At 39.6% G+C, this 27,370-nt stretch overlaps 1 protein-coding gene across 1 annotated transcript; it reads right to left on the reverse strand.

Moving 5' to 3' along the window:
- Nucleotides 1-695: 695 nt before the first annotated feature.
- Nucleotides 696-22,290, reverse strand: Rab14 (RAB14, member RAS oncogene family). The gene is made up of 8 exons (XM_051185290.1): nucleotides 22,148-22,290; nucleotides 13,924-13,982; nucleotides 12,831-12,884; nucleotides 11,063-11,240; nucleotides 7,464-7,530; nucleotides 4,195-4,282; nucleotides 3,867-3,897; nucleotides 696-2,988 (listed from the first exon to the last, which is right to left on the reverse strand). The coding sequence occupies exons 2-8, from the start codon at nucleotides 13,973-13,975 to the stop codon at nucleotides 2,811-2,813; spliced, it is 648 nt and encodes a 215-aa protein (XP_051041247.1). The 5' UTR covers nucleotides 13,976-13,982; nucleotides 22,148-22,290; the 3' UTR covers nucleotides 696-2,810.
- Nucleotides 22,291-27,370: the final 5,080 nt, after the last annotated feature.

The following is a 27,370-nucleotide window of genomic DNA, read 5'->3' on the forward strand; positions in this document are numbered from 1 at the left end:
TGAATGTATGAAACAAAACACCTGATTTCAGAAAATACCTTTCCACAGCCGGGGATTAAGTCAGTGGCATAATGTTTGCCTTGTATGTGCAAAGTCCTGAGGATTGATCTACCGAACACACCAAAAACCTCCCACTTCCAAAAGGACGTATTTCTAAAGAAACCTTGTATACCCTTTTACTAGTACAGTGTGGCCAACTCCCTCCATCCAATACTTTAGTACTTGAGAAAAACAGATGAACACTGTGCTAGAATACTGATGAGCACTAGCTACCCTGAGCAGCTCTGCTAGTCATTCCATAATGAAAGCAATAACACCACCAGAGAAGCAGGCACCTGCACAAGCTCTTGTGGATTAAAAATTAACAAATACACTACCAGTGTCTGGCACACAGATGTTGCAATGTGACATTCTGCTCCTCTACCTTAAGCTTCCAAGTTTATTACATGGCAGTTACACATGCAAATAGTATTTGGCCCCTAGTACAGTAAAGGGAGAACACTGTTAGCCACCAGTGTGCTGGCCTCAAAGGTGCAGCATACAGGGATGGAAAGCCACCTCAATTAGTAGTCTTATGAGCTACATAGACCTCACGATACACTAAGCACAATGCTGCAATAAAAACTTGACAGGTTATAGCAAATATTCACCTGAAGAAAGTCTTTACAGTTCAAAAATAATGCAACTGCATTCAATTTAATCTAGATACAGGTACTTTATTTACAAATATTTAGATAATAGCATTTTGTTACATCAAATGAAGAGTACAGCAATCTGAATAAATCCTTCTGTCACAAAAACAATCAAGACCCACTGTAACTGAGAGTCAGGGTATTGCACCTCAACAAGCCGAAGTCGTCTTTAGTTTGTGATTGCTACCTTATATCCTGATGGGTGATTTGGGTGGGTTTTTTTGCCTTTTTTTTTTTTTTTTTCCACTTTTTCGGTAAATATCTACACACACCAGCAGGTCATGGTCCCTGGGTGAATCCCTTGTGATGCAACAGTGTAAGCAAATGGATCGCTGTAAGTCTTTAACAGAAGATACCAATCTACTCCAGGAATCCTTTAAGTTAAACAAAGACAAAAGGTGAATCCACAAAGAAACCGAATCCTGTTTTCTGCACATTCCAGTTTTGGTTTTTATTTAACATCAGCTATACAAAACTCTGGACCCACTACATGTTTATAATCCAGGAAGATGTACTTTTACATTAGTGTCTGGTAAAGAGGGATTTAAAATGTGAATTTTAAACACAGCATTTAGCTGAGAGTGTTTTATATCATGTGCTTGGGCTTCTTCTCTCTCTGTGTGTACTTCCAATGACCTTGTGATTCCCAGCCACTTTCAGCTCAGCTAGAAACCAACAAAGATGAGTGAATAACCGAGTAAAACAGATGCCTTCTAAAGGTTTGTTTCCTTTGCAAGGTGTTCTTTTGTGGCCAGACCACCCAGTACAAAGTAGTAACTTACTTTATGTCAGCATAAACACTTAGAAACATTTGTCCCTTTTACTAAACAATTTAGACCAACATGACATAAAATAGCCCCTCAATCCTATAAACACAAGGGATAGTATTAAATTATTTCACTGTAGTGTTAAAAATGCACAATTTAAAATCCCTTAACAGCAGACCTGTGGTTCTGGCTATCTGGTCCAGAAGTTGACCATTCCAAGATAAAGGTATAAAATCTTAAAATGTGCAATATTAAACCCAGCCTTCTTCCTTTTTTCTATACAGTAAGGCAAGAATGCAGCCTGTAACACAAAATGTTCACAAAAAGAAAAGCAGGTTAGCACATTGTTGATTACACAAGAACAGTTAAGAAAATCAGCAGGTAAGCCACAGTGCAAAGATGGACAAGAATCCACTAGTGTTTCCGCTGATGCCAGGAGCTCTTTCCAGCATTATGTCTGTCCCCAGTCACTGCCAGCACCAAGGAGTGGAGCCAGTATTACTTGTGAAACTTCAGTTGTGTCTGTTTCCTTGTGTGAAATGGAAGAGTAACATGGTCACATATAGGTCACACTGTACAAACTGGTATTTTATACTGTTCCAATGCCAGTAATCAATTTATTTTCTTCATTAAAATAATATACACAGAAGGTATTGTTAGTTAGGTTCCTTCCAATTTTATACATATTTACTTTCTGTTAAAGAGAAAAGGATAAAATGGTGTAAAAAAAAAAAAAAGATAAAGCTATTAATTAAGCACAAGAAAAGATAAATGGGCATTTTTCCCTGTGCAAGGCTAAGACAGAAGCAAACTTCATCAAGAAAAATGCCACCCCTACAACAGGGAATTTTTCCAACAAAAACAAAAGCAGTTACAGACCCCCCTTTTCTCTACCATTGGAAGTCATTTCACAGCAATGAACTTTCTTGCTATAACAGACATACTTGAACAGTTTAAAGATGGGAGAAAGGCCGAAGAGATCAAATTTAAACCGTACAGTGAGACAAAGCCTTGTCAAAAGGGAAGGTAAAAATCAAGTCCCGCATCAGTGCTCAGTTTAAATCATATATTGGTGACAAACCTATCACGAGGACAATCAAAGGGGGAAAGTCTAGATTTACCATGCAGGAGAGATTTATTACTCTACTTGCCTTTGATAACCTGATTACATCTAGTTGTTTAGCAGTTTAGTATTGTTAAACTGTTTTTTTTTTTACAAGAGTTGTTTTTTCTTTTTCTTTTTTTTAATTAAACCCAGTTAAGATGTACAGAAGACAAGGAAGCAGTAAAAAGTACTGCTCCCAACAGACAGATGTGAAAGGTCAAATGAGGGGCAAGAGCAAAGAGGTCACTAGCAGCCACAGCCTTCTCTCTGGGGTTGGGGTTCACTGGTTAGCCGTCCTCCCTGCGGGGCTGAGGGTTTGTGTTGTACACCAGACTCGGCAGCATTCAGATCCAGGCTTCCGTCCTGAATGTTCTGATAGATTTTCTTGGCAGCCTCAAGAAAAGCATCTTCTACATTCTCTCCCCTAAGAAACAACCAACAACTTTATTCACAACCCAAAGCTTTCTAGAAAACGTAAGACATTTACACTGACCTTCTGCTAACCTTTAGTGAACCGCCATGATGTCTTCCACTTATAGCCACTGTCATCTAATAAGAGATTACCAAAAACTGAGCTAAGAGAACAATGTAGGAAATGGCTTTGGTGGTGAACACACAACACAGTCCTGAGCTGTTTCTAAGGCTCAGTCTGCATACTTAATCTTCTACTCACTGCAATGCTATACTAGCATATGACATGACAACTGAGACTGCCACTTCTCCAAAATACTGACAGGGTTCTAGCCTTTCCGTTATTTTATAAACAGCCATGTGAAAACAATGCTATTTTTATCATGTAGTGGTGACAGTTGTGCTTAGCCATGTTCATACTTCAGTTCTCTTGGGACTAACAGCAGAGGTAAATAAACACAAACAGGTTGGTCTGCCTTTGCCTGGTGTGATACACGAAGAACTATGACTGGGAATGCTGGGACTCCAAGAACGATCAGAAATGTTCACTGTATCTCATTAGGCACTCCGTATGTCCTTGAATCATTCATTCCTTAAGGTGATCACAAGTGCTGTGTGAACATGTTGCTCAACCTCAGTTGTGAAAGCAGTTTCACTTATTAAGCTAGCTTACCAATGGGCACAATAAGGTACAACCCTTTAAGTAACAGAACTTCACATTCTCTTGTGATGTGAAACAGAACCATGTGCTTACTGTTTTTCCTGCCATGATGCTGCACACACCCTCACTACATGGTACAATTCACATGCATGTCTACAGAGCCATCCACTTACACAACACATGGTTCAGTGTGTAACTGAAAATATAATCTACATTTTAGCCATACTTACGTTTTTGCACTTGCTTCAAGGAACAATAAGCCTAAAAATAAAATTCAGACTATAATTAGGACATTGCAGACTGCCAAAAGCACTCTTCAGTCACATCTGACACAGCTCCCACAACTGTCAGTACTCTGGCTATAGTACTTGGAAGGAGCATATATCTGAGGGGCAGATCTGTACCTGTCATTCAGTACCTGCACTACCACCAACACATATCACAGAAACAAACACTTTATTTCCTCATTGAGAGTTCTGAACAGTCCATATTACAAAAAAAAAAAAAGCTATCAAATAATTAACACTTTCCCAAGGATGAATGCTATCTTAAACCTACCGTTTTCTTCAGCAAACTGTTTGGCTTCTTCATAGGTAACATCTCTCTGTGCTTCCAAATCTGCTTTATTTCCTATGAGAATTATTACCTAATTCGTAAACAAAAGAAAAGATATCTTAGAACAAAAATAACCATTAAAATTCTCAAATATGAAAATCTTGGGGGGGGAAGAGCCCTGAGTGCCCTAGACTGCACACCAGTAAAGGTCTGCACTAGGAAGGACTCTGGCAGCAAACTAGACCAGGACTTCAAAATCTACTGTAAAGAGAGGTGTAGTCCAGGTTGTGTTTGGTCCTCATACAGCTTTTGTTGAATATTGTTTTTATTGTTGTTAAAGATCTGCTTAAAAACAGAAAAGCAAGCCATTAAAAAAACATGCTATTAAATGAATATGGCCCACAAGCCAGTTTGTTCATACCAGGTCTAGGCCAAAGAATAGTAAGAATGTCCTAGAATTACTGAGCGTTGGTGACGCACACCTTTAGTCCCAGCACTCAGGAGGCAGAGGGGGGGTGAATCTCTGTGAGTTCAAGGCCAGCCTGGTCTACAGAGCAAGTTCTAGGACACTCCAAAGCAATACAGAGAAACAGTGTCTTGGAAAAGAAAAGAAAAAAATGTCCTAGAATTAAGTATAAAAGTACTATAAACTATGAACATTCCCTGGAAGTTTGTGGCTTTCAGATTCTGAAAAGATTCTGGAACCCTAAAGAAGCTTAAAAACCACTAGTTCAACTCCTTTAGGGTCACAGTAATTATCTTCCCTTAAATACAAATAAGGCAATGAGTTTAGAAAAAAAGGTTATTATAACCCTAAGAGAACACAAACTGTGACCTAGAAACAACACTATCCTAGCTGATATATCCCAGGAGAGATACAAACTTCTAGCCACTGACCACCAATGTTTGTCTCTGTCTATGGAAGAAGGTCGGGGGGTTCAAATCCTGGGTCAAATATCACACCCCTATTGTCTACTTTGAAATCACCTATTCAAGTAAAATTATGTCAAAGTTAATAGAAAATAAAGGGGTTTTGGTTCTTATTTAGGGCATAAAAAGGGAAGATGTCAGCCCCTCTTTTACCTCTCTGCCCCTTCTAAACATATAGATATGTTAGGAATCAATAATTTCAGCAAAAAGATGCTTCCCAGTATTTTTTTTTTTTAACAAAAAAATTAATGAACTGCTCTTTGCTATCAATCATTTCCATACAAGTTCACTTGTATAACAAAGAGCCAGTGACTGTCAAGGGAAAACAATTCTCACATACAGTTCATAGTCACCAAACAATAATGACACTTAAAAGACAGGTATTCAAGAAATGCTGCCTTCTAGCCTGGGAGTGTGAGCAGAGCATTGGCCTAGCCAGCACAGAGCTCTGGCTTTAATCCCCAGCACTCCACCCCAACACCACCACCCTCAAGAAGAAATGGTCTGATTTGTTGTTTTTTTTTTTTTTTCTTTTGTTTTTTCTTTTTCTTTTTTTCCTTTTCCAACTATACATCAACCTCCAGACTTCATTCACTTTCACTGCCCACCTGAGAGGCACAAAACACTAACAACCACAATGAGAAATACATTAATTTTTACATAAAAACCAAAGGCAATTTCATTAAAAAAAAATTTTTTTTTGACTTGGGCTTTAAAGGCATTTTTCTTCTTGTGAAGATATGCTTAGATTTTATACAGTAAAAATTGAAATGACATGGCTCATTACATTTCCATGGACCCTCTACAATGAATTTTGAAATAATTTTTAAGATTTTACTGGGAAAGAAATAACTAGACTTGGCAAAATATAATCATGAGGTATGATGTACCATTCATTGCCAGTATTCTTCAGCAGTTCAACTTACAGAGTCACAGTATACTCACAAAACCAGGAAACTGACATTGGTACAATTACAGCCCTTAGATGTCAGTTTTTTTCCATGTCCATTCGTGGTTCTGATACCTATGACATCATCACAAAGAAACTGCTCTGTGCTATTATTTCTTTAGTTATACCACCCACCCACCTACCCCGTCACTAACCAAACCCTGGCAACCCACTAATTTGTTCTCCATCTATCTACAATACTGTCACTTTAAAATAATGTCAATAAAACCATAGAATATGTAAACTTTTGAGACTTTTTAACTCAGCCAAATCCTCGTAAGATTCTTACGTTGATGCTCCTTCCTCCATGTAGCTGAGTGGTATAAGTGCAATGTGGATGCACTGGAACTGCTTTGCCATTCACCTGTCTGTGGGCAGCTGGACTACTTTTGGTACTTTTGCACACTTATCCATAGCTCTGCATGTACATCAACAATGAATTTAGTATGAATGGAAATGAAAGCTCTAGGCTCCACACTAGCAAACCAGGCCTCTTACCACTCACCTACATATTTACTGGCCCAGGCTTCTGCCAAATGCAGAAGGTAGAAAGCTAAGTGAGACAGAGACCTGACCTCTCACTGTTCCTGCGACACCCTTCAGGGACCCTCTGACACCCTGACGCCTGCAAAGCTTGTTTCTCCAGAAGGTCCTGTCCGTCCTGCTCACCAGCACTGCACTGTTCACTGAATTTCTAATTCATCTTTCAGGTGGTTTTATGGCTTCTCTGTAACATTGTCTCTCCTAGACAATGACCCCTGAAGACCAGAGACTCAGGGTTATCTTTGTATCCTGTGGAGTCCAGCATGATGGCTGTCCTTTAACATCTCATTATCTTCTCAGTCTGATTAAGAAGTTAATTATTTAAAGTATGCAGACTACTTAACTTTTAAATGACATTTTATTCAGATAATTAGATTCACGTGCAATTATAAAAAAAAAAAAAATGAAGGAGAGCCCTTGCACAGCTTTGTCCAGTTTCCTCCAATGGAAGTATTTTACAAACTTAATCCAGATGCTTTTTAAATTATAATTTGATTATAACATCTCCACCTGAAAGCCTCATTCATTGCTTTTATTTATTTTTTTTAGATCCAAACATAACAAGTATAATAAAATAGAAAACCTGGAAACAACTAAAACTGAAAAAAAAGTTTTCTTCAATTAGCTTAAGAATAAGATAAAGATACTTGGAGCTAGGGACCTAGTTTCATGCCAGATCATCTGCCTAGCAGAAATGAGGCCTGGATCTCTAGCATCAAAGGGGGGAGGGTAGAAGGTGGGAAAGAGGGAAGGACGAAGGGACTATTCTTATTACCCAAATTAACAATCACCAGTAAAGGGTTTGCCTGTTTGGGTTAGCTGGTTTTAAATTTCTTATACAATGACTTACAGTGTTTGGATTGGTGAGATTCCTTGCATCTGTCAACCAGCTGCTTAAGTGGTTATATGTACTTCTTCTGCAAAAATTAAAATTAAAATGTGTTGACTTCTACATACAATTGTCATTTATACAAAAAAAAAAAAGACAGCCAGATATGATGTGTCACATATATCTAATCCCAGCAATTAAAATGCAGGAACAAGGCAAAAGTGACCTAAGTTTGAGGCCATCTTGGCCATAAATAAATTCCAGGTCAGCTTGTACTACAATGTGACCTTGTCTCAAAAAATACACAAGCTAACAAACTCATATAAATATATACATACATATACAGACTTCAATTAGGATATCCCAAGTACATGTACTTCTACTTTGACCAGATAGTTACTCCAAAGAACAACTGTAAAATAGAGCCAACATAATTTTCAAAAAAAATCTAGCCAAACTTTATTTTGCTTTTTGAAACAAGGTCTCATTGTATAGAACAAACCATCTTGCCCCTTTCTACACAGACAACTTTCAATCTTCCCACGTCCTGGATTACAGGTGCTAGCATACCTGCCCACTCATTCATTATTTTTAAATAGCTCAATGTCCAATGATACTAATGATATCAGAAGTATTTAAAAGCATATACACAGGGCTGGAGGGATAGCTCAGCCATTAAAGGCTAGGCTTACAACCATAAATATAAAAGCATATATGTAAACACAAAAAATTCAGAATCAAGATTTGCAATTTAGTCAAAACTAACATTCCTTGCAATCATCCAGATTTTTCAATAACAATGGAGAAAAACATGAAAATGTCTAGCCAATAATATACTCAAAGAAAAAATATTTCTGTATCTACCTTCAAATTCTAATTTTCAGGCAGAAATAAAAGACAGTCACACTAAATCAGCACATAATTAATCTTTCCTAAATTGTTCTTGTTCTTTCTTTTTTCAGATAGTGTTTCCCCTTGTGCTCCTTCTGCCTCTACTTCCTAAATGCTAGAATTACAGGTATGTGGGACTGTGCCCAGTTTATTAATCTGGAGGTGTGGGGGGGCGGAATAAACAACAAATGCTGCCTTTAAAAAAGACATTTAATATGCTCATCTAGAAATTCAAGACCTCAACCAATAGAAGTTAGTTTAACTTCTAACTCTTATTTACAGCAATTAAATCATCTGGAGAGTCAGACTGCAGCATTCTTCTACTTCATCTGACCGAGTTTAAAAAGCACAGCACCACCTGGACGTTGGTGCCTCATACCTTTAATCCCAGCACTGGGGAGGCAGAAGCAGGTGGATCTCTGTGAGTTTGAGGCCAGCCTGGTCTACAGAGTGACTTCCACAACAGACAGGACACAGAGAAACCCTGTCTCAAAAACAAAACAAAAAGCACCATGTCATCTCCACTAGTTCAGTTGGCTCTAATACAGCAAATAAATCCAAACACAGACCGGCTCTGGGTTAGAATGGCTCAGCGTTCTACTTCTTGACTTGAAAATATACCTAGGTATTACCTGCATCCTGTTTGGCAAAACTGACAGGATAAGCTTCACTGTAATTTAGGAAAGTGCCTTGTAACAATACAGTTAATGCCAAAGACAAAAAGTATAATTAAAGCAGAAATTTCTGAGTTACAAAATGTCAAAGATCAGCAGAAAAAAAATTGGTGGAAAATAGTGTCACGACTCTACCTAACATCTGAAAATTTACTTTTTCAGTAAATTATACTGAGATATAATGAATCACCACAACCCCTTTAAAAATACAATTTACTTTTAGTATCACCACTTTCAAATTCTAGAACATTCTCACCCAAAGAAGAAATCTTGGGCCCAATAACTACTTATGCCCTTCAATCTTCTTCCTGCCTGGACGAGTTTGCCTATTCTAGATAAAGGCACAAAATTGCACATGGGTTTTTACACTTTCATATAGCATGCATCAGTCATCCTTTTTACAGCTCAAAAAGCAGTTCATTGTGGGGACATGTCACCTGAAATGTATCATTCCTTTAGCTGATGGACATTTCTGCTCTTTCCATATGATCACTTGAATACACATAACTATACTTTAAAAATATGTTTAAAAGCAAAACAAACTATTTTAAACACACATCATTATAATGTATTGATAATGTATGGTTTTTTTTTTTTTTTTTTAACTAAGTCTTCAGGAATGCAATAATAATTCACATTGAGGCAATTCTGTACAACAGCCAGGTTTGTTTGTTTGTTTGTTTTTCAAGACAGGGTTTCTCTGTAGCTTTGGAGGCTATCCTGGAAAACTCTCTGTAGATCAGGCTGGCCTCCACCTCACAGAGATCCTCCTGCCTCTGCCTCTGAGTGCTAAGATAGCAGATTAAAGGTGTGTGCCAACGCCTGGCTAATAGCCAGGTCCTTACAGTCTCCCTATTTACTGATTTACTGATCATGTTACCAACTGCCCAGTACAGTGAAGAGAATGGAGGCTTGCTGTACAATTTGCCAAGAATTTACTAAGGCTTTCTGTACTATAATTATAATCAATCCCTATCAATATTCTAAGGCAGCATTTTCAAAAGTGTGTCAAAGTCAAAGGATTCCCTTTCAGTAAGCATCTTAAGAGTCTTCATATGCCCAGGTACTCTTCAATATGAAATGGCATAAACTGTCTCCCAAGTAGAACAACCTTCAGCTGTCACTTAGTTCCACTCAATTGTCTCTTGGGGGGACTCTCTTTAGGGGTGTTTCTGACTGGCACTGTTATCATCATAAAAGGCAACCAGTTCAGCTGGGCCACTGGTGGTGGTACACATTTGGGAGGCAGAGGCAACCAGATCTCTGTGAGTTCGAGACCAGCCTGATCTACAAGAGCTAGCTAGTTCCAGGACAGGCTCCAAAGCTACTTGTCTTGGGGGAGGAAAAAAAAAAGCCAACTAGTTCATCTAACTTACAGCAGACAATTGTTCAGGTCTAGTAAAGGGCAGTGTGCTATGTGCTCTAAAGTCAAACCGTTACATTCCTGTTTTGTGACTTCATGTCAAATGCTGAGTTTCCAGAAACAGCCATGTTGTCAGGAACTGAATCCTGATGGAGTGTTTTAAGTCACATCAATACATGGTAGAAAAATGAATTAAATAAATGAGTAAATATTATATATAAACCTAAATGTCAAAACAGTCATATATATCAAAAAAGAACCTCTTTTTGGCCTATAGATGAAAACACAGGATCTGTTTCAGTCTATCATGCTTCCATAACAAGACTATGTATTTCACTCCTCACTTGGACTATTTGCAGATGGTGTCAATTTTAACACAAGAAACTCCTCAAAATTGACTCGCCTCCCCGAAGTCAAGTTTCATATAAAGCTACCTCTCTGCAAACAACTGGTGCTGCTTCTCAGACTGTGTTCTTCTCTCAGTTCCCCCATTGTCTCCAGTCTTTCTGTAACCATCTTCAGGTGAAGAAAACCAGCATGTTAAGTTTTTCACAGCTTTAGAGTAGAAATCATAACACTCAAGTGAATTATTTACAGTCATCCGAGTACAAACTAAAGCAGGCCTAAATCAGTAAGAAAGAAACCGCACTGCCCAAAGTGGAGGTCTACTCCCAAGTATGACGTCATCTTACCTGGTGATGTCATACACCATGAGTGCACCCGCAGCCCCTCTGTAGTAGCTACGTGTAACAGCTCGGAACCGCTCCTGTCCTGCTGTATCCCAAATCTGCAGTTTGATTTTTTGGCCACTAACTTCAATTATTCTTGTACCAAATTCAACACCAATTGTGTGAGGACAGTCAGCCATAACTATTGGGAAAAAGAAAATATCCAGATTTCAGAAAAACCTTTGTGGTAAGCAGCACAAAAATGCCATAACCTTAATTATTTTTAGCTTATCAATTATAACATATGGCTTCTTTCTCTGCCACAAGATAAAAATTTTACTCCAAATCTTAGCCATTAAATAAAGCTACTAATTTTAGTAAAGAAATGATACATACAGTACAGAAAAAAAGTTTCTTAAAGTAATACATTTTTAGCTGGGTGGTGGTGGCACACATGTTTAATTCCAGAACTCAGGAAGCAGAGGCAGGTGTTTTTCTGTGAGTTCAAGGCCAGCCTGGTCTACAGAGTGAGTTCTAGGACAGCCAAGGCTACACAGAGAAACCCTATCTCAATATGTACATATGTATGTACGTACGTACATGTACGTATACACACGCACACACACACACACACACACACACACACACACACACAGAGAGATGTCACAGAGGTTAAGAACATTTGCTGTCTTTTCAGAGAACAGGTGTCTAGTTCCCTATACCACCTATACTAAACAACTCACAACTGCCTATAACTTACAGCTACTGGGGATCCAACACCCTCTTTCTGGTTTCTGTGGGTACCAGCCCACATATGGTATACACATGCATACATACCAACATGTACACATATGCATACACCCACATAAAGTTTAAAGAGTGCATTTAAAGTAAAAGAATAAAAATGAGGTTATTTAAATGTAACATTCTACACATTTTTAAAAATTAATTTTATGTTTGTGCTATCAAGAAATCAAAACAGCTCGCCATGATGATGCACATCATTAATCCCAACACTCAGGAGGCAGAGGCAGGCAGATCTCTGTGAGTTTGAAGACAGTCTGGTCTACACAGTCCATTCCATGCCAGCCAGAGCAGTAAGAACCTCTTAATAAACAAATAAAAATCAAAGTAAACTGGCCAGGCATTGATGGTGCATGCTTTTAGTCCCAGCACTTGGGAGGCAGAGGCAAGTGGATCTCTGTGAGTTCGAGACCAGCCTTGTCTACAAGAGCTAGGTCCAGGACAGAGAAACCCTGTCTCGATAAAAACACCAAAATAATAATAATAATAATAATAATAATAATAAAAAATACAAATCAAAGTAAACTTAGTTATACATCATGAATTAAAAAAACATCAAACATGCTGGTGATAATACTGCATTTTATCATACCCATTGAAAAAAAATGTATGGCACTTGGGGCTAGAGAGTTAGAAAGTTCAAACTGTTCTTATAGACAAATTACGTTTGGTTCTTAGCACCCACATTAAGACAGCTCACAACTGTCTCTAACTCACTGCAGGGGATCTGCTGTCTGCCCTCTAATGACACCTTCACATACATATACCCCTACACACACACACACACACACACACACACACACACACACACACACACACACACAGTCTCTGTCTCAAGTAAATCTTTAAAATCAAACTTCAGAAAGAAAGTGTAATATGGAGACAGGTTATAATCAAATGCATAAATTACTCTGAAAATAATGCTTTTCAAAATGTAGAGGATGTGACAATAAAGTAACATCTTTTTTACCTTTCATACTGAACTTACATTTTTTTTCTGTAAATTGATGAAGCAAGCAAGATTTTCCTACTCCCATATCCCCTGTTTAAAACAAGAAAAATGTTTCAGGTGGCAATTCTTCCATTTCTGAATTTTTACTCTTAAAATCTTATTGTAGTAACTGCTGTACTGGGCATATTAAACACATCTCAGGTTTGTGACCACTTGGAGCGCCTGCATCTCCCTCCTTTATAACGAATTCAAAAGAACTTTTTTAGAAGAATAGAATTTGGTTGTAAATTACTATTAGTAAAGAACCAACAAGTTGAACATGGCTTATGACAGAAAAATTACTGTTATGGGACTTTTTTAGTTTGAACTGCTTCAAGGTGGGTACCCCAAGTACATCTGTTGATCTATACAAATGAACTATCTCCCAAGAGCAAATAGAAGTAAATAACACATTAAATATTGGAAGCTTGGCTCACTGTCTCCTGTTTTACCTCTACAGCAGATGCCATCTGACAAAACCACATGAACTTGACATCAAAGCTTTTTATTTATTTATGGGTTTTTTTGTTTTTCATACTGGAGATCAAACCAAACCCAACGCCTGGGCAGGCTTGTAGGAGTTCTATACCCCACCCCCACCCCAGCACACAACCCAGTTAGCACCTGGGCTTTCCTCTGTCATTTTATAAACATTCACAAATAAACAGCATTAAGACGATTTGAGCAAAGTCTTGAGGAAACAAAAATACTCTTATATATTACACTATATATTACACAACTGATTCTGAATCAAACTGTTCTCTACCGATATTGGAATTTAAGGAGATTTGAAAACTTTTATGATATTGGGATATTTCAGCACTAGTAGTAAATTAATTTCATTCCCAACACTAACTTTTGGAAGGGGTCCTGAAAAACAATCACCATCGTTTTACTAGTGGCCAAAAAGAAACTAGAGAAGTGCCCAGGGCCATGATGCAAAAAGCATTATTTATCCTTATCAAAAAGCTTTAGTTTTTTTAGTCAGAAAATCATGTACTTCTGCAGCAGTATGTTTAAGTACTGGTGTATAAATGTTTCATGTGTTAACTTTCTTTGGAGGACAAGAATACAAGCTTAATGAACTTACCAATAATAATATACTTAAAGATGTACGAGTAGTTGTATGGTGCAGTTGCCATGGTGGCACTAAAAACAAAGAAAAATCTGTTACTTCAGAAAAAAGTACACACAAGTTATCTAAGCCCACTACTGCTACCCCTTCAAAAGGCAAGATATATTGCAAACATAGTCAAATCTTTTAAATATACCATGCTATTAAGAAAGCATAGTGACTACACAAACAAAACTTTAAGTCAGTAAGTAAAATTCCCAAACTGATCACAAATTTTCTTGAATAAATATTAAATATTCTCATGTTATCCACAAAAATATGAAAAACAATATACTCCAAAACACTCCCAAGTTTCACTTTAGAAAATATCAAAAAACAAATATTCTGGAAAATTTTCAGGAGAATCTTTATAAATTTAGGTGAAACAACACTGAACAGTTCCTTCTCCCTTTAAGGTCCTTTTCCTTGTTTACTGGTCAAATAAGTTACGGTTTCAAAAGTAACCATTAATATTAGTATAAAATAACTTTTGTCCTCTACTTTAAACCAATACTTAGCAAAGACTCTAAAATCTAAAAAAAAAAAGAATGTAACCAAAATCAAACTGATGTCAAAATTAGATCGAATCACTTGAAATTGTTGTTCTTACAGATTTTGAAAAAGAACAATTATTGCAATTTCATATAGCTCAATATAGTATTTAATTATTGAAAATACATAAAGTGCCTTCTATATAGCATTCTAGGAGTTGAGAAATAATGTTAGAAAATTACACTCATGCTTGTGAAATGCAAAAGCTTATATATATTAAGACACTTCCAAAGATCACAACCTACTTCATAGTCCTCAAGTAAACTTAACCTAAAAAACTTTAATTTTTTTACTACTTGTAATAACTTTTAATCTCACAAGCACAATGGCATGCACATTAGTTCCAGCTGATACTCAGAAGACTGAAGGATTACTTGAATCCAGGCTTTTGAGGTCAGCCTGGACAATAAAGAAACCTATGTCTCAAGAACAAAAATCTTCCCAATCAATTCATGCTGGGAGCCTTAAGGTATCTAACACTGTGCTAGGTTCTAGAGAAACGCATTCTAATACCAAAATAACATCTAATAAATTTTTTTTCAGCAAGAAAAGACAAAAATCATACACATTAAGACTTATTAACTGTTCAAACTGTTTGCTTTCTATTGTTTTAATGGATATTTTGTGATAACTTCATGCTGTATGTCAAATAAAACTTCAATATAATCAAATTACCTACAGGGAGAACATCTGCAATAGGTAAATAATCAAGGAAAAGAAACCCTTACAGCAGGAAATAAGAGAGCAACTCACATAATACGTGGTCATCTCCTTTCACTTTGCTGTAAAGACAGCACTCAACACAAGTCCATGCATTGCTCCCAATCCACCCAGCATGTTGTGACACATTTATAATCAGTCCTCCACATCATAGAAAACTCCCTTAACCAGTTCTTTCAGGGTGAGTTTTTCTAGTTAGATTAGCTGGGATCCCAAACACTAACTTTTACCTCCTTTCCAGGTGCTATTAGGACTCAAACTTTAAAATGAATTTGGCCTTAACCAGAATCGTGGTGCACACCTTTAGTCCCAGCAATCAGAAAGCAGAGACAGGCAGATTTCTGAGTTTGAAGCCAATCTGGTCTACAGATTAAGTTCCAGGACAGCCAGACTGTTACACAAAGAAACAAAACAAAACCCTTGGCCTCAAGGTTAAACTTTGATCTAAACTATTTACCAGATCTATGAACCAGCTATTACAAGAGGGGACCCCAAATTAAAGAATTTTCAAGGTTATTAAATTCTTAACCTTTAGCAATTTCTTTTCTGTATGGAAACAGTACATTCTTTTCCTCTAATTAGTTTTTAATTCCTAAAATTCCTTTCCAAAGCAATCAGTGGGTCAACTCTGAATTAGTTTCTCTTGCACTCTTCCCCTTGATTTTCCTATTTTCTTTTCCTCTACTGACTAAAATTTTATATACATACTTTGCTTCTTTCTATTTTATTATGTGAAAATACAGCACTAAGGAGACAGAGGCAGATGGATCTGAGTTTGAAGCCAGTCTAGTCTACATAGTGAGTTCCAGGACAGCTAGGGCTATGTAGAGAGACCCTGGATGGATGGATGGATGGATGGATGGATGGATGGATGGATGGATGGGTAAGATTGATTTAAGAAAGTTACAGAATTGTGGTATAGCTTGGTGTTGATTACATGCTTAGCATGCACAAGGCCCTGGCTTCAAGCCCCAGCACACAATACCCAAGAATTATGGCTTTTAAACAGTCCCAACGTCAATTAATTTCAAGTGTTCTAGGAGTAATCATGAAATTAACTTAATTAGCTGGACAATTTGTGTACATGCTGGTTGTCACACATAGCATCCTCTAAAATATCAACTGAAATAATGAGTTTTGAAAATGTTTTTAAGTAATAAACATTAATATAGTAGGTTTCCAAATCACTATTTCAGGATAAACACCAAAGCTTTGTTTCTACTTCACCACAATAATTTTTTGGCTCAGGTTTCTTTTACAATTACAAATAAGAAATCCTAAAAGCAGAAACGGGGAAACAGTGCTGGGGACATACCTCAATTGGTAGAGTGTCTGACTAGCATGTACCAAGAGCCAACTTCACACATAAATAAGCCCCGGTGACACAGGCCTATAAGCCCCCACTCAGGTAGAAAAGAGGATCAAGTCAGAAGTTCAAGATCATCCTCAGCTACAAAATAAACTTGAGGATAGCCTGAGCTACATGAGACACTGTCTCAAACAAACAACAAAAACCACCATATTTATTCATTTCTGCAGACAAAGGCAGGAAACCTATTAAAAAATAAGAAACTGGTAAACTTTAAATAATCTCATTTTGTTTATTCAGTCAAAATGATGGGTTTACAATAGAGCTGTATGTAAGGGGCTACATTTAACCTCACTTTATGGAGTTTTTTCAACCTCACTTCTTGAACATAAAGCATGTGACTGATAAAGTAAACAAAATATGTTTGCCTAGCTTTTAAAGGAGGAAAAAAATAACTCCTCTGTCATTTAAGGGCAAGTTTGCTTTAAAAGCTCAAAGGTTTAAAAAAAAATGCAGAGGTGGTTAGGATGTGAGCAAGTCCTAGTTCACACTGAAAGCACAAGTCCACTCAACACTACAATTTCCACTGATTTTAAAAAAAAGAGTTTGGAGCCAGGTGTTGGTGGTGCATGCCTTTAATCCCAGCACTCCGAGAGGCAGAGGCAGACAGATCTCTGTGAGTTTGAGGCCCGTCTAGTATACAGAGCGACAACCTCCAGGACAACCTCCAATGCAATACAGATAAACCCTGTCTGGGGGGGGGGGGAGGAGTTTGGCAACTTTCTATAGCATGTGTTATTAAAATCCATTTTCTTCCCATTTCATTTTGTGAAGCAAGCTTACCTAGGACTCACTACATCATCCATTGCCTCAGCATTCTATGTACTGTGACTATAGGAAATGCTACCTTTTGTTTCATTTTTTTAAATAAAAAAATATTTGGATAAAGTTGACATTGAACTCTCCTTTGATGCCTTTGGTTTTATTAAAAGAAAAACTGAACAATCTGTAAAATAGTACCATAACTGCCATAGTTTCCATTTACGGGGCATTTATGTATCAAGCAATATTCTAAGTGTGACTTCATCCTTACTGAAGTCCTTATATGACAGCTAAAGGAGGAAATGATCTTAAGAGGAAAGCAGTACGTCTAGCTCAGGCAGTTTGGGACAAGTCTGTACTGTATTCAGCATGTTGTTAACCATGTACCAGAAAGCATGATGCCTTAAGATACTGACCTTTCATTTATGTGTTTCTAATGTAACACTGAATAAGAAATATTAAGTAAGTACATTTGGAGTGTGCACAACTACAAATAATTAGTAATACTGATGTATTATCTATCTACTGTTAACAATGAGAATGAACATTTGAGAACACATTATACAGTGATGTTACTTTGCCCTATACTAATTCTTAATTCTCACAACTCTGTAAAGCTATTATTATTTTCTTACACAAATTGAAGAACTTGAGATTTGGAGAAATTCACTACTTTGACCAATGTTCTAAAGTTAGTAAATGGCAGATCTAGAACTAACTTACTGAAGATGTGCAAAGGTGGACACACACATAACCATCCTTGGCTATCAAAAGAAATCGTCACAAAATGCCCTGATAAGCACTGATAATGCTGCACTGTGTAATCAAGTGGCCACTTTTAAATATTAAGCATGTTTAGTGTTGCTTTAATAAAGGATTTCTCAATTTTATCTCAATATGAAACATACCTATATTAAGGAGACACCTAAATTCTATTTAAAGGTGGAATATACATGCCTTTAATCCCAGCACACAGGAGGGAAAGGCAGGCGGGATCTCTGCAAATTTGAAGCCAGCCTGGTCTAAAAAGGGAGTGCCAGGACAAGCAGGACTACAGAGAAATCTTGTCTTGAAGGGGGAGAGTGGGTGAGGAAAAGAGATGGCATATACCAATGCAAAAACCATGTAACAGAGTCAGGCGGTGGTGGCGCACACCTTTAGTCCTAGCACTTGGGAGGCAAAGGCAGGTGGATCTCTGTGAGTCTGAGGCCAGCCTGGTCTACAGAGCAAGATCTAGGACTACACAGAGAAGCCCTGTCTTGAAAAACCAAAAGCAAACATGCAGCATGTTCTTTTTCACTACTGAAATCATATATATTCCCAAGTCAATACATTTATAGTTAAATGATTACCAAACATGCTAGTAGTCACTGTTGTACCAAACAAAATCAGATCCCTTCCTAAGATTATATAAATGACTAATTTTTTAAAATTTGTTCTGTGAACGTGAACATTTTGCCTGCTAGTATAGTACGTGCACCACCCAAAAGTCTGGTGGGCACAGGGGTTGAGGAGGCTGTCAGATTCCTTAAAGCTAGAGTTATGGCTGGTGTAAGCTACCATGTGAGTGCTGGGAATAGAACCCGGATCATCTGCAAGAGCAGCAAGTGCTTTTACCCAGTGAGACATCTCTCCAGCCCCAAATGACTCATTTTAAAAGTACTGCTACAGACCTCAGAGTCAAAAACAAAGCACCCAATAGGGCATTTTCTCAGGCTTACCTTTTAACTCTTATATATATTTTTTATACACTGTCCATTCCTACTGTAGTCTATTCCTCAGATCACTATACAATCTTTACATATCTAATTAGTGGAAAAAGCAATCCACTACTGCTGGTGACCTAAAGTCTTAATATCACTCTTTAGTTTTAGGTTTTGATTTATACATTTTGTTAGTGGAGACAAGACTACTTTTGTGATTCCAACACCAACAATATGGAAATACCTAGTATTTACTAAGCAGAAACCACTACTAAAGGTTTTAACAATGATCAAAAAAGGGAGTAACATTGTCTCTGCCTTCATAGAACTCAAGAATGGATGCATTCTTGTTTAGACTCCCCCTGAAGTGGAATGCTACTCAATTTGTCTGCCAGGTGGACATAAAACTTTCATAGTTAATCTAATCAAAATGGTCATTTTCCTTCCCATAAGAGAACCTCTGAAAACTACCTGTCCATTTCTGAGACCAACTTCAAGTCATTTAAGGTTACATACTTTTGTATAAATTAATGTAAATAAATTTTTAAAAATACTGGGTTGCTTGACAATGTCCAAAAAGAAAGGTAAAACCTTCCCACTAATGTTAGTATGCTATGAAGAAATAAAGTATTCCAGTTCTTCACCCTCTTTTCCATAAAAGTACTTAACCAAAAAGTACTTAACCCTGCATTTGAAAAGATTATAAGAGTAAAAATGTTCCTGACATATCTAAGATACAGATGAGGATGGAGGAGAAGTGCATAGCTAGAACAAGACTGTTCACTGCAGACACTGACTAATGGGAAATATGATAGTAATGCTCATTAAACTGATATTCAATATACTGCTTTATTTTTCAAACTTTGAAAAGTTTGAATTATGGTACCTCCTACATAATTTGGTACTATGGATACTAATTTATATATAATATAGTTGTCTCTTAAAGCTATTTGTGTATGTGTGTATATGTGTATGTGTGTACACATATGCACACATGTGGATGTCAGAGGATAACAAGCAGGAATTTATTCTTGCCTTCTACCACATGGGTTCCAGAATCCAACTAAGGCTGTCAAGCTTGGCAGCAAGAACCTTTATCTGCTGAGCCATCTTACCAGCCCCATGTTGCTCACATTTTTTAATGACACAAGCATCTCAATAGCTTATTTTTAACATTTTTACCTTACATGTCTTGCTAAAAGAATGCAAATATAATACCTATTAAATTCACCACAAAAAAATTCCAAGCTTTTGAAAAGTTGAAGTTTACAAATATAAAATTTAACATGAAAAATAGGACGCAAATTTTTTTAAAAAGAAAAGCTATGAGAATCTAAGGTATTTACATCTTATAGTAACTCCACATACCAAGTGCCTACTATAAACCAGCTACTTCATAAACAATCTCTAAGACTAAATATTCATTTTACAAATAAGGAACCCAGTTCATAAATGACATACTGATGGTTATATACTACTTAATGGACATGTAGGATTAAGCCCAGGGTCCAAAGCCATGCTCCTTTCATTCAACAACTATTAAACACCCATTATGTGCCTAGCAAAATTAGAGCTACTGAGGCACTTACATGCCAAACAAGGTACTAAGGGCTTTCTTTAAGTCCTACCTAATCCTTGAAATAACTGAAATGTCGGCACGATTATTCCCTTTACAGATAAGGGCACTGAATCTGGAGGGGGCAGTTAGCTTACCTGGTTAGGGTTAATAACTAACTAGGAAGTGGCAGTACTGTTTGGGCGATTTTACTTGTTCATGCCTGAGGGCGTGTAGGTTAAGGTTTTGGAGTCTTGATGCCTTGGATTCTAATTCTGGTATTGCCACTTCCTAGTTACAGTGAATTCCCGAGAATAACTGTTGAAAGGAAGGGAGGAGAAAGGGGATCTGGATTACTGGGGTTCAAACTTACCCTCACTGATCACATTTACATAAAAGGTAGTTAGAACAACATGCCATGTATAGTAAACTTGCCAAGAGTTTCTAACACTTAGCTGGGCAGCCACCAAGAACACAGCTTTCTTCACAAATAAAGAGGAAATCCTACCACCACGTCTCCTCCAATGAGCATCTACCTACCAGTGTAGCAGCTGACATGATAGATTTTGGGTGTTATCTATTTATCACCCAGTGCAAAGAGAGGAAAAATGGAATTGAGTCGTCACTGCTCTAAAAGGTTAAGTCCTGTATATCCAACCCTCGTTGAACGTAGTGTAGTACAAAATACACGAGCCAGGGTTGGGAGCAGAGAGTTTGTGTGTGCCATCATTACTCAGCTACATGACAACTTCTGGCCTTAGTCCGTCCCCAGCCCTTATTTAAAAAAAAAAAAAAAAAAAAAAAAAAAATGCGGAAACCTCTCAAAAGGCACTCGGAGCAAGGTATGTGTGAAGACAACTAAACCCGTGCCTGGCACACAGTGGAGTGCAAACTCTCGAAGCAGTCCCATTCTACCTCCTTTTCTCAAAATCTCAAGATGCCCAAACTTTTTCCCTTCGTTATTTCTCGATGCTGTGTAGTGTTAGGTTCGAAACCGTGCAGGCTGGCCAGGGACTTTACAGGGAGTCACAGGACCTCGTCAACAGTACTACGACCCTATCCCCAGCCGGGGTACAACAGGGTGCCCACAAGGACACGGGAGCCAGTCCGAGATGCCGAAAAGATAAAGTCTGTGGGGTAGGACTGCCACCACTGGGACTCGTGGGTAGCAGGACGGTTGACAAGCGTGGGGAAACGCTGCGGGGGTGATCTGCAGCTGCGGGCAAAGGCGGCGAGACCCGGGCCTGCGGAGGCCGCCGCTGTGTCTCGCAGGCCGGGCCGATAAGGTGGGAACACACCCTTCCCGCACGCCTCGGAGCGGGGCTGCAGCCGGGGAGCACGAGCCCGGCTGGGTGGCGCGGGCGACAGCTCGCCCCAGAGCGCTGTCAGAACGGCGCCCTCCGCCGACCCGCGCGCTGGCCGCGGCCTGCGGGGCCTGCCCCGGACGCCGCCCGCCTATCTCCCGGCTCGCCTCCGCCCCTCGGAAGGGCAGGGCCCGGAGGCCGGCGACCGGCAGCTGCTGCGGAAGGCCTTGGTTACCTGGGGGGTTGCTGGTGGCTGGGCAGCTTTCCGGACGGGAGGGGGACGTCAGGACGAGGAAGCGGAGGGCGGACGCGGCGGGAGGGCGGCCGGGATTCGTCGGCCGAGACCCCAGCGGGAAAGCGGGCTGGCCTGAGGTTGCAGACACTCGGGCTGCAGTCGCGGTGGTGGCGGCGGCTGACCCTGCGGCTCCCTCAGGATCTTCCTCGGGCTGGTCCAAGATGGCGGCACTCCCTGCACAGGGTTTCCTGTCACCCTCGCAATGGGCCGGACCACAAAAGAAGGGGGGAGGATGCGCGCGCAGCCGGTGGAGCCCGGAAGCGGGTGGCGGAAACCGACCTGACGGCCACGCCCCTTCCCCAGTCCGCCCATCTGGAGTCGACCCGCCCCGGCCGAGGCCCGCCCCACTGGCCCTCACGCCTGAAGGGGCGGGGAAAGTGGGCTACGCAAGCGCAGTCGCATGGCCTCGCCTCCTGGGGAAGTTACTGCGCAGGTTCTCACGCTGTTTTCTAAAAGGTTCCTGTGTCCAAAAATGTGTTTGAAGACCTGTGTTTAATACTCGTATCTGCTTCTCACTTGGCCGCTTCTGTATATTGGATTCAGGGAGACACACGTATTTACTGCATTTATTCAATAATTAACAACCAATTAGAGACTATCCGGAACAAGGCAGGCCAACACCCAGAGAGGCTTCTCCTTGTGCTATCAGGCTCACATTGACCGACCCGCTTGTATTAATTAGGAGGTGGTCCTTTCTGCCTTGTGTTTCATCTTTGTTTCCTAAACTTGCTTTGCGGACCTTCGATAGGAAGAGGAAAACGACATTTTCGCTGTTTGGACCACTCCCACCTTCCCAAGACACCTACCTCTTAAACCAACAGTTTTACTTTCTTCGTCCTAAGTCTTTTTCACCTTGTAGATTTTTTTTTTTTTAACCCTGTAAAACCTGGGTGTGGGTTTACTTTACATTTACGTTTAATTTTATTTTACCCCGCCCAATAATATAAATTGAACCCCGTCCTACTCACTACCTCCCCCCCCCCCCAAAAAAAAAAAAAACAAAAAAAAATTAACTTACTTGCTATATGTTATTAATATATCCATCCTGTGTCTTGTGCTTAATGGAGCATGGTGCGGGTAGGAGGAGCATGGAAGCCTAGCTCATGAAATATCAGAGGGGATGTTAGTAAGTGGCCTAGAGGTCATTCTTGTGATATTTTGACAAAGAATATGGCTGCTTTCTGCCATTGTAAAATTTTGCAAAAGGGTGAATTGAAGCGATTTGGATTAATGGGGTGCGTAGGGGAGATTTCAGGATGGCCTATGCCCTTGGTTAGTAGCAGTTACTCTTCTGTCGATCTACAGTGAAAAGAAGCAAATGGGCAAGGAAAACTACTGAAAGTACAGTTTGAGAAAAGGAACACAGGGGAATGTAATGGAACTAAATCCAGTGTTCAAGGAGGTAAAAATTTTAAAGAAAAGCCTGATGCTAAAAGGAATAAAGGGAACGGTGATCTCAAGGCAAAACCCTACCTAGCTAAGCTTCCAACTTGTAAAAAGGAATTAAAGAAAAACTTAAGCAGTGAAGGAAACTATCAACAACAGAAAGCCAATGCTAATGTAATTGAAAGAGGACCGACCATGTTCCAGCCCCAGCAAGCAGTAGAAGTTGGTGTTACGATAATGCATGTGGGGGACCTTGTTGGATTGACCAAGGTCAGGGACAAACATGCTAGGCTGAAAGGGAAAGGAGAGTAAAGGAAATAGGTAAAGAGACACAGAGACAGAGAGAGGACAGAAGAGAAGAGGGAGACAGGGAAATCCTGTCTGCCCCAGGGGAACAGTTGGAAAGAGATCGTTAGTAGGCTGTAGGTGGAGGTGTCTTTCTTTTAAAGGGGTCCTTGGCACCTGTGTGCAGACTATGCAACCACGAACCCTGGGCTGACCAAGGTACAGCCAGACTGCATTCTGCCAGGTGACAGGGGCAAGCCAACACAATGCCTGAGTCTTTACATTTAATAGCTTCAGCCACATGGTTCTGGCCCAAGAGTCAAGGATACAAGAAAGGGATTGTGGAATCTCTCTCCACAGATAAGGAAAGCAAGCCATTGAGGCCAGGCATGTGCCAGGGGTTTTCTTGCATAGAGGCCAAGAGAGGCCATTGTGTGAAACTGTCAAAGTGAAACCTGGATTGTGTTGGAGACTCCGAGATGTTGAGCATGTCAGAGTCATGGGATACCTGCAAATCTGGTGTAGGACCAGCCTATAAAAGAGAAGTCTATTGCAGTAAAAAAGCTAAAAGGAGTTGGAGATCTTAACAGTGCTTTGACAGCAGACATTGAAATACAGAATTTGGAGTTTGCCCTGCCGGTTTTCAATCTTGCTTTGGTCCAGTGTTTCTTCCCTATGATTCCCCTTTTGGAATGGTATTGTACCGCCTTGTGCCATTGTAAATTGAAAGTATGTGACCGGTTTTTTAATTTTGATTTTATAGTGGGTTATAGTTAAGAGATTGCCATGAGTCTGAGAAAAGACTTTGAACATTGGACTTTTAAACAGTGTTGAGACCGTTACAGACTGTGGGGTCTTTTGAAATTGGACTGATTATGATATGCCTATAAACCTATGGGGGACAGGGAGGGGAATGTGGTAGTTTGAATAAGAATGGCCCCATAGGCTCATTATTTAAATGCTTAGTAACCAAGGAGTGGTACTTGAAAGGGTTAGGAGGATTAGAAGCTGTGGCCTTTGGAAGAAGTGTGTCACTGAGGGTGGACTTTGAGGTCCAGTCTCTCTCTCTGCCTCTTTGCCCAAGGGTTAGAATGTAGGCCTCTCAGTTACTGCTCCAGCACCGACTAGGTGCCCAGCACCGACTAGGTGCCCACCCCCTTGCCCTGATGATAATGGACTAAGCCTCTGAAACTGTAAGCAAGCCCCCAAATAAATGCTTGTTTTTGTAAGAGTTGCCTTGGTCAGCTGGGAGTTGGTAGTCCATGCCTTTAATCCTCCCACTTGGGAGGCAGAGGCAGAAGGATCTCAAGTGAGTTCAAGGCCAACCTTGTCTACAAAGTGAGTTCAAGTCAGCTGGAAACCCTATCATGAAAAACAAACAAAAAGAAAAAAACATTGCCTTGATCAGTGACTAAGACACTTACACATTTTTTTATACTTAAATACAGTTTATGTATATATTTTGACATTTTCTAAATCAAGGAAATTTCTAGGCAATGGTAGAACATTTACCCAGTGTGTACCAGGGTGTGAGTTCCCTCTCAAACACTGCAAAAGATAAAAGTGTTAAACTGCCTTGATGAGTTTATACCTGTCTATGTGTTACCTGACATGAAACCTTTTGGTGTTATTGAGCAGTTATTACATACCAAGAGCTGTCCAAAGTTTATTTTGGTTTTTGTTTTGTTTTGTTTTGTTTTGTTTTGTTTTGTTTTTTTGTATGTGTATGAGTGGTTGCCTGCATGCCTGTGCACCATGTGCATGTCCAGAGTCCACAAAGATCAGAAGGCACCAGACCCCTGCAATAATTGGAATGGCAGATGGTTGTGAGCCACTATGTGCATTTTGGAAATAGAAACTGGTCCTCTATAAGAACAATGAGTGCTCTTAACCTCTGAGCCACCTCTCCAGTTCCATTCTTATTTAATTCCTAAAACATCTCTATGAATTCATCACTATATCCACCACCCATTTTATGATTGAAAAAGGTGTAATGTCATATAGGCCAAAGTCATATAGGTAAAATCTGGCAGTGTTGAGAGACAGGAGCATGGCAGAACACATGAGAGTTCCTCCTCTGAGCTCTACCCTTTACCTCTTCCTTGGCCACACTTGGAAACCCTGGACTATTACTGTATCATTTTGAAGTAGCATTGACAGAAACATTGTTGTGAATGAAGAATTTCATGGTCACATGCTAAGCACAGAAACTGCAGACCATTAAATAGTTATTTCATGTAACAGATCCTAGAATTTCTGAAGTTAAGACTCAATGTAACTGATTGCTGTATAATCAAGGGCTGTCTGACCAAACATCTGGTAGCACTTTCAGTTAACTTTTTTAAAAAGTTGTTTCTGTGTAATGAAAGGTATACACACAATATTCATAGGGACACTGTAATAGCAAAGGACTAGAGACAAAAACGGAGAGCCCTTACAGTAAATTATAGTACAACCATACTGTGGTATATTATGCAGCTTTTTTAAAAGTTGACTTGCATATGTAACAGACACTGGGAGGCATCTTTTCTGTTGTGTAAGAACTACTGCTATGGCCAAATCTGAAAACAAAAGTCTCTAACAAGTCTATATTTCACATCCAAAGAGCCATCAGTGGCTGGAACATGGACCTTCTAGCAAAGGACTGAATATTCTTCAAGATGTAAATTTTGTTCCATGAACATCCCACCTCCACTCCACTGCTTATCAACCCATTCTCCCAACCACAGATGCTACCCACAGACACATACCATCAGCACAGCTCAGGGGGAAGATGGACTGGAGACATGGGGGACATCAGTCTCCATGGAAAATGCAGTGGTGAGGAGTCATGCTTCCATTCTCTTCGAAGGGGCTCCTGTCCCCTTCCAGGGTAACAGGAGGGGCTTCAAGTCATAAATGAAGACTGAGTGTGTAAGGATTCAGGCATTGTGCTGGCCCGCCCCTGTCACCTGGCAGAATGCACTCAGGCAGTACTCGGATCAGTCCAGGCTTCCATGAGTACTAGTTTGCAGGAAATGCAAAGGACCCCTTTAAAAGACTCTTCCCACTTATACCCTCTTTGCTTTTTTGCTCTCTTTCTGTTCTTACTGCTCTTTCTGCTCTCTCCACTTTCCTCTCTTTCTGCTCCTGTCTCCTCCTTCTCTTCTGTCCTCTGTCTCTATGTCTCTTTACCTCTTCTCTCTTCCCTTCTCCCTCTCTCCCCTTTCTAATAAAATTTCTCAAACTCTGTCTGCCTGGCATGTTTGTTGCCCACCTTGGTCATCCTCAACTGCCATGGATCCCCCAGGGCCCCTCATCTTGGGACTCCCTTCCAGCTTTATCGTAACATTGCAGCAAAAGAACAACAGAGTGTGCCTGTAGCAAGGGGACACTGACCATCCCAGGGCATCTTGCTCAGACAGCAGACTTAGCTGATCTAGTCTGCCCAGTTGCTGGTTGCACTAATGGATAGAGTGAGCCTAGCAGCGGCTTGTGAAATGTGATTGTAAG

Source organism: Phodopus roborovskii, unplaced genomic scaffold (genome assembly GCF_943737965.1).
Source record: "Phodopus roborovskii unplaced genomic scaffold, PHOROB, whole genome shotgun sequence".
NCBI lineage: Eukaryota > Metazoa > Chordata > Mammalia > Rodentia > Cricetidae > Phodopus > Phodopus roborovskii.